A 15,893-nucleotide genomic window follows, 5' to 3' on the forward strand; every position below is an offset into this window, starting at 1 on the left:
CTGGCAGAACTTTCTAAGCTGATCAACAAGCGTAAGACTGCGGACATCAGGAACTATAATATGGATAAAATTGAACAGGCTCTAAGGAACGGAGGAAGCCTAAAAACAGTGCAGAAGAAACTAGGAATTGGCAAGAATCAGATGTACGCGTTAAGAGACAAAGCCGGCAATATCATAACTAATATGGATGAGATAGTTCAAGTGGCTGAGGAGTTCTATAGAGATTTATACAGTACCAGTGGCACCCACGACGATAATGGAAGAGAAAATAGTCTAGAGGAATTCGAAATCCCACAGGTAACGCCAGAAAAAGTAAAGAAAGCCTTAGGAGCTATGCAAAGGGGGAAGGCAGCTGGGGAGGATCAGGTAACAGCAGATTTGTTGAAGGATGGTGGTCAGATTGTTCTAGAGAAACTGGCCACCCTGTATACGCAATGCCTCATAACCTCGAGCGTACCGGAATCTTGGAAGAACGCTAACATAATCCTAATCCATAAGAAAGGGGACGCCAAAGACTTGAAAAATTATAGACCGATCAGCTTACTGTCCGTTGCCTACAAAGTATTTACTAAAGTAATCGCAAATAGAATCAGGAACACCTTAGACTTCTGTCAACCAAAGGACCAGGCAGGATTCCATAAAGGCTACTCAACAATAGACCATATTCACACTATGAATCAAGTGATAGAGAAATGTGCAGAATATAACCAACCCTTATATATAGCTTTCATTGATTACGAGAAAGCGTTTGATTCAGTCGAAACCTCAGCAGTCATGGAGGCATTACGGAATCAGGGTGTAGATGAGCCATATGTAAAAATACTGGAAGATATCTATAGCGGCTCCACAGCCACCGTAGTCCTCCATAAAGAAAGCAACAAGATCGCAATAAAGAAAGGCATCAGGCAGGGAGATACGATCTCTCCAGTGCTATTCACAGCATGTTTACAGGAGGTATTCAGAGACCTGGAGTGGGAAGAATTGGGGATAAAAGTTGATGGAGAATACCTTAGCAACTTGCGATTCGCTGATTGATGATATTGCCTTGCTTAGTAACTCAGGAGACCAATTGCAATGCATGCTCACTGACCTGGAGAGGCAAAGCAGAAAGGTGGGTCTGAAAATTAATCTGCAGAAAACTAAAGTAATGTTTAACAGCCTCGGAAGAGAACAGCAGTTTACGATAGGTAGCGAGGCACTGGAAGTGGTAAGGGAATGCATCTACTTAGGGCAGGTAGTGACCACGGACCCGGATCATGAGACTGAAATAACCAGAAGAATAAGAATAGGCTGGGGTGCGTTTGGCAGGCATTCTCAAATCATGAACAGCAGGTTGCCGCTATCCCCTAAAGGAAAGTGTATAACAGCTGTGTGTTACCAGTACTCACATATGGGGCAGAAACCTGGAGGCTTATGAAAAGGGTTCTGCTGAAATTGAGGACGACGCAACGAGCTATGGAAAGAAGAATGATCGGTGTAACGTTAAGGGATAAGAAAAGAGCAGATTGGGTGAGGCAACAAACGTGGGTAAATGACATCTTAGCTGAAATCAAGAAAAAGAAATGGGCATGGGCCGGACATGTAATGAGGAGGGAAGATAACTGATGGTCATTAAGGGTTACAGACTCGATTCCAAGGGAAGGGAAGCGTAGCAGGGGGCGGCAGAAAGTTAGGTGGGCGGATGACATTAAGACATTTGCAAGGACAACATGGCCACAATTAGTGCATGACCGGGGTAGTTGGAGAAGTATGGGAGAGGCCTTTGCCCTGCAGTGGGTGTAACTAGGCTGATGATGATGATGACCCTGCTAGAGACGACGTATTGAACATTTTTAGTAAACCAGAATATAAAGCATGGTTATCAAAATCGAAACCAAAACAGAGCTAAACCACGCCTCTAAAATCTTGGAAGTTGAAAATCTTGAAAATTAGCGGTCTGAGCAGCCGTTCAGGGCGGTGGCGGCATTGTCGTAACTGGGCCGCAGGGCCCTACAGGAGTGTCCGCTCTTTACCAATGCGTCTCTCTATGGTATGGTGAAGAAAAAGAAATATTTTATCTACTGCTGCCACTCCAAACTGAACTTTGTGACTCTCTGGCACCCAGGGTTGCCACCTTGGTTGCCAAAATTTCTTCCAGAAAGGGTCCTAAAATTCGTAAGTATCCTCAAATTTTTCTACCTAAACCTCAAAATTATTCGCTAGCATACATATTTGTTAAAAGAACCTTCAGTAAAATAAAATAAATACTAAATAGCAAGAAAATCCAGCAGTCACGAGAGTTAACACATTACAAGTTTAATGAAAGGAAGTGTAAATAATTACAAATGAGAGCAAAAGCTGCACTGCCTGAACAACTATATAATTCAAATGGTGGCTGAGCTCATGTTGGACATTAGCACTGAGTAGAAGAAAATGTTGCATTATTGCAGAAATATGCAAGGTGGTGTGGTAACTTTTTTTCCTGTATGTATCTTTTCTCTATGACCACAGTGCTTCTGTTTTTTTGGCGCAGGCACATATGCGTGGAACTGTCGAAACATGATTGCTAGTTCGTTGTCGTCAGTATGTGGGCCCTGGTCTCCCACTTGGCAGACCGGATGTTCTGATCGGCTTGCAGCATCGGTTGAATTCGACGACTCACTCGTTTTTTGTAGGCATTGTGGGAGGCTGTGTTAAGGGGTAGCCGTACCGTAGCCGCAGTTTATTTAGGCCAACCGCCCATGGTGCCGCAGGATCTCGGGAACGGCCGATACCATGTGAGGCGTCTTCTTCACCGACTCTGGAGGCGATAGTTGCTCTGCTACAGCGTCATGAGTGCAGTTAGTGAGACAGATAACTCTCTCTGGAAGCTTGTAGTCAAAACACCCCTTTTTTGTGTGTTTTCAACCCAGCTCTGATGACGATGGTATGCAACTGTGCTGGGGGCAAGCTTCTTTGGAGCTTTGTCCTAAATGAATTCTTGTGGTTGAACTGTTGTTCAGCTTCAGCTTTCTAGTTTGGGTACAGTATAGCATTGAGGTGGTGAAGTCTGCTAGAATGGGTTTTCACCCATTTATTTCACACCAGAAGTTCTGTGTCCTTGATGCACTCACTACAGTCGTGACGCCCGTTCATTTGCTTTCTATGACACCAATTCTTGTATAAGGTGAGGCGTGACCAAGTTTAGTTTCAGATAAGCTGCTCACGCTTATCATCCAAATCAAAACTTTTAACGAGTGCTAACCACCCGCGATTCCACATTTTTTTAAGTTGGCTAATAATCCAGTATCATGTGCTCAAATTTGCTAGAAATGCGCAGTCTGCTAAAAGTTAGCTTATACTTCAGTAAAAAGTCTCCAAATGCCTACTTTTTCCATTAAAAGGACACAGAGTCAAGTAGATGTAGCAGATAATCCGTTAGGGTGGCAACACTGGTGGCAACATGCAGTTGACAGCCGTATGTGCTAATCACTTGGTTGCCACACAACTCTTTCGTTTCACAGTTTGTCCAGTGTTTCTGCCATGTGCAGCACAGACTCGAAGAATGGTTGTGTGTGGGCATGCGTTTCAGAGGGAACAGCAGGCAGTATTCATAGTGTTGCTTTACAATTCAGCAGTCACCCTATAGCTTTCTCTCTCTTGCAAAAAAGGGAAGAGAGAAAAGAAATGAGGAAGAACATATCTAGTCATGTTCCATATGAGCTAACTACATCACAGCAGCCACATAATGCTGCCAATAACATTCTGGTCATGTGTGTATCGCAGAAAAAAAGAAAGCAGGCTACCCGTGAATGTGAACATAGCGCAATCTTGTGAGAAAGAAATCAATGTGTTATAGTCAGGCTGTCGGCACTACAGTCGTTCACAAATTGGGTAAAAAACAGTTACCTCTGAGGGCACTCTCCCATTTTTTTTTTGCCTTGCGAGGACCAACATGTGTTTATGGACATAGCCTTTTGTATTTTTATGCACTAAACACAAAAATGTAGCATGGCAAAACAAGCTTATTCTTGGCAAAACTATTAGTAAGAATTTTTATTGATAAGTTCAGCCCTTGCTTATGATTTAACGCTTTAGTAAGTGGTGTGGGAAATATGAATAAAACGTGCATCTTCTTGTTAAGCATCTGTGACATCTGCTATTACATCTGCGACATTATTCATCATGTGTGTAGTGTGCAGTGGCGTCGCATCTGGTAACAACAACACAATCATGTAAGACCTCATGTTTGAAAACCACTTCTTAGATTACAACTGGAGAAAATTGCAGAATGCACCCGTAGTATATAAAGCCTCTTGTGCAGAAGCCACTTTTTATTATGTTTAAAGGAGGAAGTTGGTATTATGACCTTCATTAAGACCCCCTTTACCGCATTTAATGAAACTGCACAGTCTTGCTAAGTTTTTATGCTGATTCCAAATATGCAGTTGTTATTAAAATATGCCAATTAGTTCTAAAGTTAACTAAAATAATTAATATTGTTTCTGGGAACAATGGATCAAAATCTACTCCTCAAAATCTTGCTTTACGGTACATAGCTGTATATTAGGAACTATACGCTTCACAATGGTAGGAATAATTTTTTGGTATAACAATTATTAACAATTATACAGCACATCAAAGCTTTCTGTTCATAATGGGTTCATAGTGGCTGTTCAGTGTACGGATAATAAAAAAATATTGAAATTGAGATACAGAAATCTGGTCCTACCATTGTGTGCATTATTCATGAAGCTCAGTACTGCAACAAAAATTACAATTCTAGGTGCCTCGATTACTGCGAAATTGCTCCCTGAAGGATGCAAATATTAAAAAGTTAATGTTTTGAGAAAACGCAAAAAAACAGACAAGCTCGTTTTTATTCAAATATAAAAAAAATGATTGGTATATCCACATATCTAAATGGTCAGTAGCCGCCAGGGATGTAATCTTTCTGCGTACAGCTAGCCAAATGGCGTTTTTTGAGGTTTTGTTGCAGATTTTCTGCAGATGCATGCTTGGGGTTGATGCTGCTGTTCACCGGTTATCTTTCTCGGCCATTCTCATGCTGTTCAGTAGCCTTGGGTTCAAATGAAGCTCCTGGAGTACAGTAGATGAAGCTCTCTTGTTCCCCTAATTAAATTTCATTACTGCCTCAGCCACAGCAGCTTCAACAGCAAAAAATGAGGCATGCTGTTCCTTAGGTGCCAATGCCCAAATCTTGGAATGTAAGCAGTCATTATTGTTTTGGGTCATGCTGTGCTGGCACCTTTCAAGAAATTTTTCTTCTGAGAGGCGCTCATGCATTGGTAGAAGGGCTTGACAAACATGGAGAGGCAAATTATATCGATGCTTTGGGATGGGCTCATTTTTTGCTTGTGCAGCATTCCGACGGCACCAAGGGTGTGGACCAGATGGGAAAAGACTGTGGTTTGAAACCTTGATGTGATGTAATGGTATGTTGCTATCACAGCCTTCTGCATAGCCTTCACATCCCCTTTGTTGGACTTTAATGACCATCCATAGTAGGCACTGAGTTTGGTGATTGGATCGCCCGTCAATTTTCCTTTGCCACAAAGTATTTCAGAAGCAAAGCACTTGTGTTTGGCAATGAGAGTGCGCAGAGCAGTCCCCATCCTTTTTTGGACGTGATTCACGCAGTCTTCCTTCTCAACTTTCGCAAGCCATACACTTTGGCGTGTCTGAGAGCAAGAAATGGGCGACTATCACCATCTGAGAGGACTGTGGTGCACCTCAGTTTGTGCAGCTGAAGTGACCTCTGGAACAGTATAAGCACCGCTTCAACGTTCATCTCGCCTGCTTTTCTTTCTGTATTTTTTTGGCACATATGGCTTACCTTCCAATCTTGGTAGTCCGGGTCACCAGGTTTCGGGCCGCTTACACACCCAGCCCAGAAGTTGCTTATGACAACGTAGTCGAGCACAAGTCCAGAGAACAATTTGATGACTGTGCCGACTCTCACGTGCGACTAATGGCTGCGCGTCATCCACGAGCCATCGTAGGATACCGCTATATTCCCGGAGTTCACAAGTTTCAAGTCATTATATAATGACTTCACTGATAGCGCACACGTGGCCCTCAGCTTTTGGGCAGCAGACGGCAATGCCGACGCCAGCTTCTGCTTGAGTTATCCTGCTGTAGCTAGCCTTGCCACGTTTTAAGGCCACGGTGCGAGATATTCATTGCAGCGAAAACATCGTTCATCGCTGTTTGTCGATTTACAGTACTAATCATCGCACGAGCGGTGAGAATGTTCACTGTGAAGGGGTTGACCATTTTGCTGTTTTTCACGTGTGGCGAGCTCCACTCAAAAACATCACCGCAGTTTTCACAAATGGCGAGAAGCTTGACAACAAGGCCGTATTCTTGCTCCTCTGAGTCAAAAGTGGCAGAGCCATGACAGAGACTGCACTGATAACCTAAAAGCATGACTCCATCTCTGCCGGCTTGTCCGCACTGTCATTGACGCTCGTACACATGTCCAATTTCCGCTTCGTTGCTAAAGTTCCCGCCAGTTGTTGGAGGTTTTCCCCTGCTTGCTTCTGCCGTTGGAGCAATTCTGCTGGCTGCACCATCCTTGTGTCGTACCGAACGCTGCTCCTGCAATCACTATCAGCCGGCGACACCATTGGGCTTGGCTCGCTCTCGTCAGGTCGGTTGCATCTCGCGTCGCAGCCATCACTTGAAACCGCCGGCGGGTGGTCGTCGCTGTGTTTTTTGGCAAGGTGGGAGCACTTTTTGAAGTTGTAGCACGCTCGCTTTCTTTTCTTGCCAAACTTGTTTCGAGTGGCAAACTTCCGACATTCTGACATCACTACATGCTACGCTAGTGGCTTTCGAAATGGTGTTGCGGTAAAATTTTCAAGCGCGTCTGCGCGCCTCAGCAGCCGACGGCCACCTAAGCCAATCGCAGAACTTTATTTAGTCATGTGCTCTGAATGGGCGAATGGGGTCACTCACTGGGACATTTTTTTGGTGCAGTATTTCTAATAAGTGAATAGGGGGACCAATGAAAATGTGGCGGGAAATTTAAGAAGAGAAGCAGTTCTTTCCAACGTGACCAAGATGGCTGCAACAGCATATGTCGTTAAGCAGCGGCGTGGCATGAAAAAGCCCCCTTTTTATGCTTCTTTCTGTCAAAATATAGCTTGCCGCGGTTACATAAATTGATATTGCGGCTAAAATATTGATGCATGACGTGGGAAACTTGTTCAGAACATGCGGCAGTGTATGTATATTATGCAAATACCACTTTAAAAAAACAAATTTTTTTCACGATTTTTTGGTCTTTAAGATCTGTGTCCCCCCTTAAAGGGAATCATGGAGAATGGCCTTGTCAGAAAGAAAATGGCATCGTCAAAAGTTGAATTTAGTGCATTTTATTAAACTGTGGCCATTATTCTAACATTGAACTAGTATTTGCTTGCAGCAATAAGCGAGGTGGAGAAAACCTTTAGTATAACATGAGGAGAAGCTACAGACTGGGAAATTACTAGTGGAACAGAAATTGATACTTGTAACGTTAAGAAACAGAAAGAAAATGGTGCATATTAGTGAGCAGACCTGAATAGATGATAGCATTGTTGAGATTAAAAAGAGCAAGTGTGGTTGGGCAGACTGTTATCGTATTTTCCGGTATATAACTCACACCTTTGAGTAAGTCTCACCCCCCATCAAAACGGCAGTGTTGCCTAAAAAAGTAATGTATGTAAGTCGCACCGGTGTATAACATGCACCTTTTCATTCGATAAGTGATCTAAAAATATACAGTGACATTTCAATTTGGGAACACTGGTCATGCGCAAGCAATGATATGGACACTCCAGGCGCATTTCTACCATCATAGTTGCCGTGGTGTTCCATATAAAGTGCAAGGGTGATAACATCGTCCTTGCACGCTGTATGCTGTACGTGCGAGCGAAAGTGTGAGATGGTAAGCTGAATCGTGCACAAGGCAGGAAAGCGGGAAGGCAGTGGGGGATGGAAGTTGCGGGGAGGGGGGTGGCTTGTACTCTGGTAATAACCGCGTAGTTTGCGCAGCCGCGTGTGCCATATCTTGAAAGCGATCTGCAGATGTGACGACTTCGGAGTCGGTTGACTCACAGTTGGCCTGCCACTGGTTGCGTTGTTGCTCCATCCTTTGTGTCGTTGCTCCATCCTTGCGTTGTTGCTCCATCTGATATGGAGCAGTATCATCATCGGTTCGTTGCTATTTTCAACGGAAACCTGCCCGCCGCACTCACTGGCACTTTCCTAAATTAAATGTGACTACGAACATGGGTGTATTTTTGCATATTGTCAGGCAGACTCATTATTTAGCTTCCGAGGTGCACTGTTTACCTCGTATCCCAAATGGGCAGCAAGCGTAGGCCCCTCGATACAGCAGCAGCTGTCTATACTGGCACCAGCATTTTCGCAAGGAAACCACACATTGTCACAAAGTCCTGATCTATGTCCACATTACAGAACATATTGTGTGCTTGAAGAGAATGCGAAGAATGATAAGTTGGCAGCATAACAACGCTCCTGTACTACGGTCGATCTCCCACTCGCTATTTTTGAAGATGTGTGGTCGCGCATATCAGTGCAATTCAGAGTGATGCAATGGTGCTTACATGCATGAGATCTACCTGTTTTGATATGTTCTGACATTAACTGATGTCACCGATGAGCGGCTATAGCATTATACCTTAAGTGTATGAGGACTGGTTGCTGTACCTGCCGATGTAAACAAATGCATCGTTCGGTGTTTTGGGCTGTCAGTGGTGTTCTTGCGAGATACAAACGTGGAAAGTCATGCTCCACATCTTATAGTGAACATGCGAAGCGCTTCTGTGAGAAGGGGTAAAACACCTAAAATAGCAAGCAGCTCAACAAAGCAAAAAAAAAGCTTTTTGGTTTTCGACCATGCCCTTGGAAGACCTGTGATTGTGAAAGTACACCAAAGGGGGTACCTGCTTCGAGCAAGTGTATTCTGACATGTTCCTTGAGCAGGCAACATCAGCAACAGCAAAGTTGATGAAAACTTCACTGTTATCTAAAAGCTAAGGTGGTGCTATTCAGTTTGTGCTGTTCTGTTTGCTGCTGCTGCTTATGTGCTGAGTATATAAAGTTAATCACCATTTATAAATTGCATATGTGCGTGTTCCAAAAATCACCATTTATAAATTGCATATGTGCGTGTCCCACAAAAGACTTGTACTCAGGGAACACGCTTTAAAATATGCCTGTTGCATTTTCCCCTTCCCTCTCCAAGTGTGTTCGTGGTGATTCTACAATTTTTTTATTTCACGTGTTGTCAGCAGCAGCTGGCAGAGGATTATCAACGTGTGTCAGGGTTAGGAAATTTACAGTTAGATTATGTAGCTAGCTCACGCACTGTGGGGTAATTTGAGATCACTAGGAGCTGCTTTTGTTGTGCAGTGGCTATAAGTAGAACGATGATCATGATGATGATATGACGAACCTTTTCCTCCCATCCAGCTGTACAACTTTGGTGAGACGGTGTCCATCGTCATGTGGACTGACACGTGGCGGCCGCACAGCTACTATGACAAGATTGCAGCCAACCGCAAGCGGGGTCTCCACACACTCTGTCTGCTTGGTAAGGAGAGTTCTGCCTCTTCAGAACTGCATGCCACAGTACACTGCTGTGCAGTGTTGTGGTCATTGTTTATTGGCTGTTTAGGGCACGAGGTCACGGGTTCGATTCCCATCCGTAGTGGCTGCATTTCAATGAAGGGTGACGTGGAAGCACACTTGTGCGTTCATAATTTAGGTGCGCGCTTAACAAGTGCCAGGTGGAGGGAATCACTGAGGAGCCCTCCACTGCAGCATCCCTCGTAACCCACTGTGCACCATTCCTGAACAGTTACTGTATTTGCATGTGTAAGACCAGCACTTTTTTGGGGGGATGTCCGACAGGCTGTTTACCTAACATGAGACAGCCTAATGGCTACTCGCCGAAGCCTTAAACTGCACTCGGGTTGCTATGCAGAATCACGCAACCACTAGCAGCTAACTATGAACACCGTTACATTTGCCGACCAATTTTCCCGACCTCGCGGGGATCGAAAAACAGTCTGAAATATCGAAAAGTCTGAAAAACCCTTTCACCCCCAAAAATAAAATTAATAAGGCTTACAGCAGCTTTAAAAAGAAGTCTATAATAATGCCTTGCCTCATACTACTCTCAAAGGCGATTAGGTTCGCTTGGATTTGCGCAAGAGTGACGTTGCCTCCGTATACTGTCTGACAAGAGCGTCAACGCATTGGTGATCCCCGTTGCGTTGCTGGAGATCGCCATGGAGATAGAAGAAACAAGCCACGTTTCTTCGCACCACCACTTGGCTCACGTGAACGCACACGAGGTGGTACCAATCACACAAATGCGAAGCCACACAAACATGCACAAAGATGTGACATCTCCGAGACACACTGCGTGCAAAATGGCAACCAAAAGTAAAAAAAAAGAAAAAAAAATCAATGGATCCCATATTAAGTAATTATGAGGATAGTGCTGACCGAAAAAAATAAAGAAACAAAAAGTGCCGTCCCCTGAAACATTTTGTCAGCCAAGAGAGGGCATGGCCTCCGAGACCGGAGGATGTCGCATGCTCTCTATTAAAAGCAAGCCCCAATCTTGGAGGCCATAGAGTGGGCCACTGAAAGCCAAGCCAGTAGAAAACCCAATGTGGCGGCCCCCAAGATCGGTTAGTGTGGCTCGGAACGGGCGATTTAGTCCGGAAAATCTAACATTAGGGCGTACATTTGTCAAAAAAATCGGTTGCGAAAATGCATTAGTTCTATGGGAACGCTGACGGTGCATTATAATGTCTGGAATATCCATCAAGTCCGAATTTTTGAAGTAAAAAAAATCCATCGGTGACTGCATTTAGTTGTCTTCGTCACATTTGCTGCTCTTGAACGAAGGTATAGGTCTCAAACGAAACTGCACAAAAAATCCAAACTCTTACCTCTTGCAGCGATGCCGTCTTAAAGGAGGGCACAGGTCCTAAAAACCAAAAACTGCAAAAAAAAAATCTTTAGGAACTACTTGTTTCGGCGTCTGTAATGTGTAATGCCTAATCTACACTGTATCAAAACGATTTGCCCAACAACGCACCCTAAGTTTTCGAAAAAAAAATTATTTTGTAACACATATGCGCACGGAACGATAATGCATCGCCTCTACCCGACGCTCCACGGCTACCTCTGCCCACTTTGCAACGTACCCGACACTCTGGCACACTTGCTCCTGGAATGCCCGTGGCAGGAAGGCAGTGAAATGCAACCAGAAACGCACGTAAAACGAGCAATAGAAGCAAACAACCTATTCGAAACGTGGGAGGCCAAGCTAACCCTCGGGGACCTGGAAGACCAACGACAACTCGTTGCCAGGGCCAAGGGGGCAGTCGAAGCCAGAGGGTTTCTGGACTAAGGAGCCCTCCCACCTTAGGGTGATACCCGGCCTCGCTCGGGACACTGTTTCGTTTAATAAATGTTTCTCTCTCTCTCTCTCTGTCAGTGCGGACGGCGAGAAACGACCCCAAAATCGCGCAGAAACACCAGAATTCAGAGTTATTTCTCGTCTTTTCTGCCGCTGAGTGCCGCCATCTCGGTATCGTTTAAAAGCTAAAAGTTCCGCCTTTCAGTTCCCTGCATCCTCGCCGACAATGGCCACATAGAAAAAGTGCAAATGTGAAACAGTCAGGGGCCGGTCTGACGAACCTCGCGATGCACGCGTCCCTCCCATTAGCTCAGTGCGCCAACGTGCTGAGAGGCGCCTTCTGATTATCTGTTGCTTTGGCAACTAGGCCTAGCAGATGAGCTTGTCAGTGGGTCACTTTGAAAACCGCTGAGATGCCATTTCTTTATTCATCGTATTGCGAACGTAAGCGGCAGATCGACCCTCTCTAAAAGAAAAAAAGTTTGAAACCGAACACGCGTCCACGAAAAGTGAAGCACAAAGTCGTCTCTGCTTCCTATTGCAAGAAAGAGGAGGTGGTTATGGATTTCAGACTCTGGAGTTTTGCAAGACGTGTAGCGCCACCTGTTGGTGCGAAGAGGCAGTAATTGAGTATTGAGAAGCCCTACTCACTTGCTAAGTTGCCTATGCAGCTAGTGACTGCGAAACAATGATTTAACTAGATTTTGGTCCATATTGCGAGTGCTATGCGCATTTAACACCGAGACAGAGAGCTATGAATTTCTACGCTAGTTGGACGCGCCGCCGAACTGCCATAAAGCGCTTGCTGGCTCACTCTTCAGACTGATGGCGGAAACGACAGCAACCGTGATAGCCCCGTGCGCTACGAAGAAATGTCGCAATCGACGCTACTGTTGTGTTGTAAATTGCCATGAACGTGAAGGACAGAATAACAACGTTCAGTTTTACCGATTTACATCGCGATCGTATGAAGGGAAAAGGCGGGAGCGCTAGATACGGGCCGTTCAACCTGTTGGGTAATCGGATTACTTGCATTCCCCACTACACAGCGGCTTGCATGACAAAGTGCGACAATTTTGTTCTTCTGTAATTGTGTTGCGTAGCCCTTACGGAGGACCGTGGTAACCAAGCGAAAACTCAAGAATCTGCAGCCGCCACTTCGTTGGCAACAGAAAAAACAATGTTGCGAACCATCCTGCATATGTGCCATTGATGTCTCCACCTTTTAACAGATGTCCGCCTCCACTTTACTCAACAAGTGTAACAGAGAGATTTGGCAGGTCAGCTTAACCAAACATTTTGGTTCGTTTATGAATTCAAAATTTTGTTCTAGAGCATCGTTGTATCGCGAGCTCCTTTCTACTTTCGGTATTTTGTATGTCCTGAACTGATACAACAAGCACGTTTCGCAATGTGCCGAGCCTTCACGACTACGTTTTTCAAATGTGAGCAATAAAGTTGCTGTAGGAGCACTGGATGAGTAATTGCGAAGTAATGCACGTGTGTAAAGAAAAAAATGTCTCGTTTATTTACATTTATTTGTGCGCGTTTGTTGCTCGAAGTGTCTGCGAAAAGGTCAAATTAAGGTACTCAGCGATGCTGTAGGCAATGTAGGAAGCTTACTTTCGTTATGATCGCACGCTGTTTGCTCCCTTGGAAAACGTTTTCTGTTTGCTACCCTGGAAAAGGCTATAAAAGGATTTACTCTCTGTAAATAATTGCGAGACAAAACATTACGATAAAATACAAAAAGATATATGAAGTGCTTAAGTCTTGTGTTCAGGACATATTCAATATGAACCAATTTGTAATGCATAGATTTTTATGCTGATATGCATATAGACAAACCTGATGCTCTCTGTACTTGGGAGTTGCAGCACGCTGAAATAACACTTGAGACTTTATTTTATATTGCACACGTACTTCGCCCTGCTGAGCTTCCTTTCCGAAGCGTGGATGGGCGGAAGAAGCTTTCCAGGTCCTTGATTTTTAAGAAACCGTGCCTCAACACAAACGAAAGAGAGGGGTCTATTGTGGCCTATGCACCTTCGCTTGCGGACAGCTCTTCTTGCACTACTCAGTTTGCGCCAAGGCTGCAATGGGGGCGCTGGTGAAGGGTATTTCCGCAGCGCCGCCTGGGCAGAGTCTGAGGTCTATCCCAAGGTTCATACGAGCCGACAAGATCGCACCAGAGATAAGTCACTGCGTTGCACAATCTCATACCGCAACAGCAATAATGCAGCAGCGATGCTAGCCATTGCCCTTTATCCTCGCGTGAACGTTTACTTCAGAGACCGCAGGTGATGTGCCAATACCTATTCCTGTGCCTCTCGCACGCACGTGGGTTTGTGTTGGTGCATGCCAGATTCTGTTAGGAGCCTAACGTGCGCCTAATGTCTACGTCAGCAGAATTATTTTGCGTTTGTAATTATATTGTAATTATTATTTCCCGGCTTTGGAGCTTCAAATTTATATTTTCCCAGTTTTTTTTTAGTTCTTTTTTTTTGTTCTCGAGTATAGATTTTTTAGTCTCAAATTTTCTGGGAGGCGGTCAGCACTTTGTTCCTCCTACTCATTCAAGTCTCCTCATTCTTTTTTCCCTGAATGCAGGCGAGTCAGAGAGTGCACAAAAACTGTGACCTAGTGTCTTACGACCATTAAATATTTTGAAATCCTGTAGAAACCACCAACAAGAATTCACATTCTTAAAGCTAAGCTGCAACTTTAGAATTGCGTAACTTTCGCTAAAGTAGATACAACCATCCAAGTGCTAACTTGCAGTATTTGAACATCCAGGAACATGCCTGATTCATTTTGTCTATCTTGTTGCAGTATATTTCTTGCAAATCACATCCAAAATTTTTAACGCAAGAAGGAATTGTAACTACTTTTATTTTATTGACCTGAGAAAAAATCTAATTGTACATTTATAAGCAACACACAAGCTTGGATGTGTCCTGAAAGTTTCATATGTCTAGAGTGAGTATCAAAAATGGTTATTCTGTATGCCATGTCCCCTCATATTCAGTGCTGTTTGTTTTTTGTACTTTTCTCAAAACACAAATTTTAGGCTCCGTCTAATATTCAGGCCTCGATATCTCAACATCAAGAACAGATAGAACTAACGTTTTTTTTTTGCAGAACGGAGCATAATGTGTACTCTATGCAGTACAGCTAGCAAATTTTTGTTTTTTTACTGCGGAAATTATGTTGCCACAATATCTGCTACATGGTTGCTATGTTTTGTTGGCGTATATTCAGTGGGCTGTAAAATATCTATTAAGGGTCAGATAAAAAATGTGCTTGCTTTCTTTCATTGCTAAGTCTTTATGCTATCTAAACATGGCTTACAAATAATTTTATATTGTGTCATTTATTTTCCATTGTGGCCTTAAGCAATGGAAGTGATATGGTAATTATGGTGGAAACTAATTGAGCTACAGCAAAACTAATTGTATATTTGAAATCAGCACAAAAATCCTAATAAGACTGGAAAGTTCCATTAATGTTGATGAAAAAGAGGATGAACATTATTTCAATAGCAGTGTCCTTTCTCAATGCCCACGAAAGCACAATGCCAGGTAAACCTGGCCAACAAAGTGCCTCAGCACAGCCGATGCCGTAAAATACGCTGGATCTACAGTGCAGTCAGCTTATGGTGATACCACATATAACAATATATCGGTTATATTGATGGATCGACTTGAGAATGTCAACTTATACATAGGGCTATGGAAAAGAACCATATACAGTAGAACCTTGTTTATACGTTTTGGGGGAAACCCTGAGAAAGAACATACTAACCGAGAGAGGATACGATCCAAAGTAAGTAAAAAAATTGACAGCCTCAATTATTGTTGACATCAACGTTATGTGAAGCATCACGCGGATCGTTGCGGCACAAGATGCCGAAGTGCATCGAGCTGGTGGTGCTCCGGCAGCCCGAGATGTCTTTTGTTGTTTTCCTTTTGCGTGGTGTTTTAAAGGGCAACTCCAGCGATTTTTCTATGTCAACAGCTGTCAATGAAATTCACTGGGTACATTCCTCTGTACACTTCCATCAAGTCCTCAACAAAGCAGGTTTGAGAGTTGCACAGATTTTTTTGCAAATGAATTTAATTAGTTGCCTCGAACAGCCTACCATGCCTCCTCCTCAGTTACAAGCCACATTGTGTATGACATCAGGAGTGTTGCAGGTAGAGCATGGCGGGATTATGCAGATGACAGTGACAAGAGCATCGAGGAATCAATGGTCGTGAGCTGGTGCATGGCGTGAGAATTTGCTGTCACAAGAAGTTGTGTTCCTTGTAGACGTAGGCTGCACGAACTTCAGCTCTCGCCATCCGCACACACAGTTCGAGCTGATACTGATTGCGCTCAGCCAAGGTTAAGCCTGTATGTAGCAGTCGCATAGTTCATGCGTCAGCTGCTGACGGGCCTGACCGACTGACATGAAACTAATTAA

General features: G+C 44.0%; 1 protein-coding gene across 2 annotated transcripts in view; it reads left to right on the plus strand.

Annotated features, from left to right (window-relative positions):
* The window catches only part of Dph5 (diphthine methyl ester synthase), a 57,066-nt gene that overhangs the window by 10,700 nt on the left and 30,473 nt on the right, over positions 1–15,893 (plus strand). For both annotated transcript variants that reach the window (XM_070523146.1, XM_070523147.1), the window contains exon 5: positions 9,463–9,583. In XM_070523146.1, coding sequence (XP_070379247.1) covers positions 9,463–9,583 — 121 coding nt within the window. The remainder of the gene's footprint in view (positions 1–9,462; positions 9,584–15,893) is intronic.

Source organism: Dermacentor albipictus, chromosome 8 (genome assembly GCF_038994185.2).
Source record: "Dermacentor albipictus isolate Rhodes 1998 colony chromosome 8, USDA_Dalb.pri_finalv2, whole genome shotgun sequence".
NCBI classification, from domain to species: Eukaryota; Metazoa; Arthropoda; class Arachnida; order Ixodida; family Ixodidae; genus Dermacentor; species Dermacentor albipictus.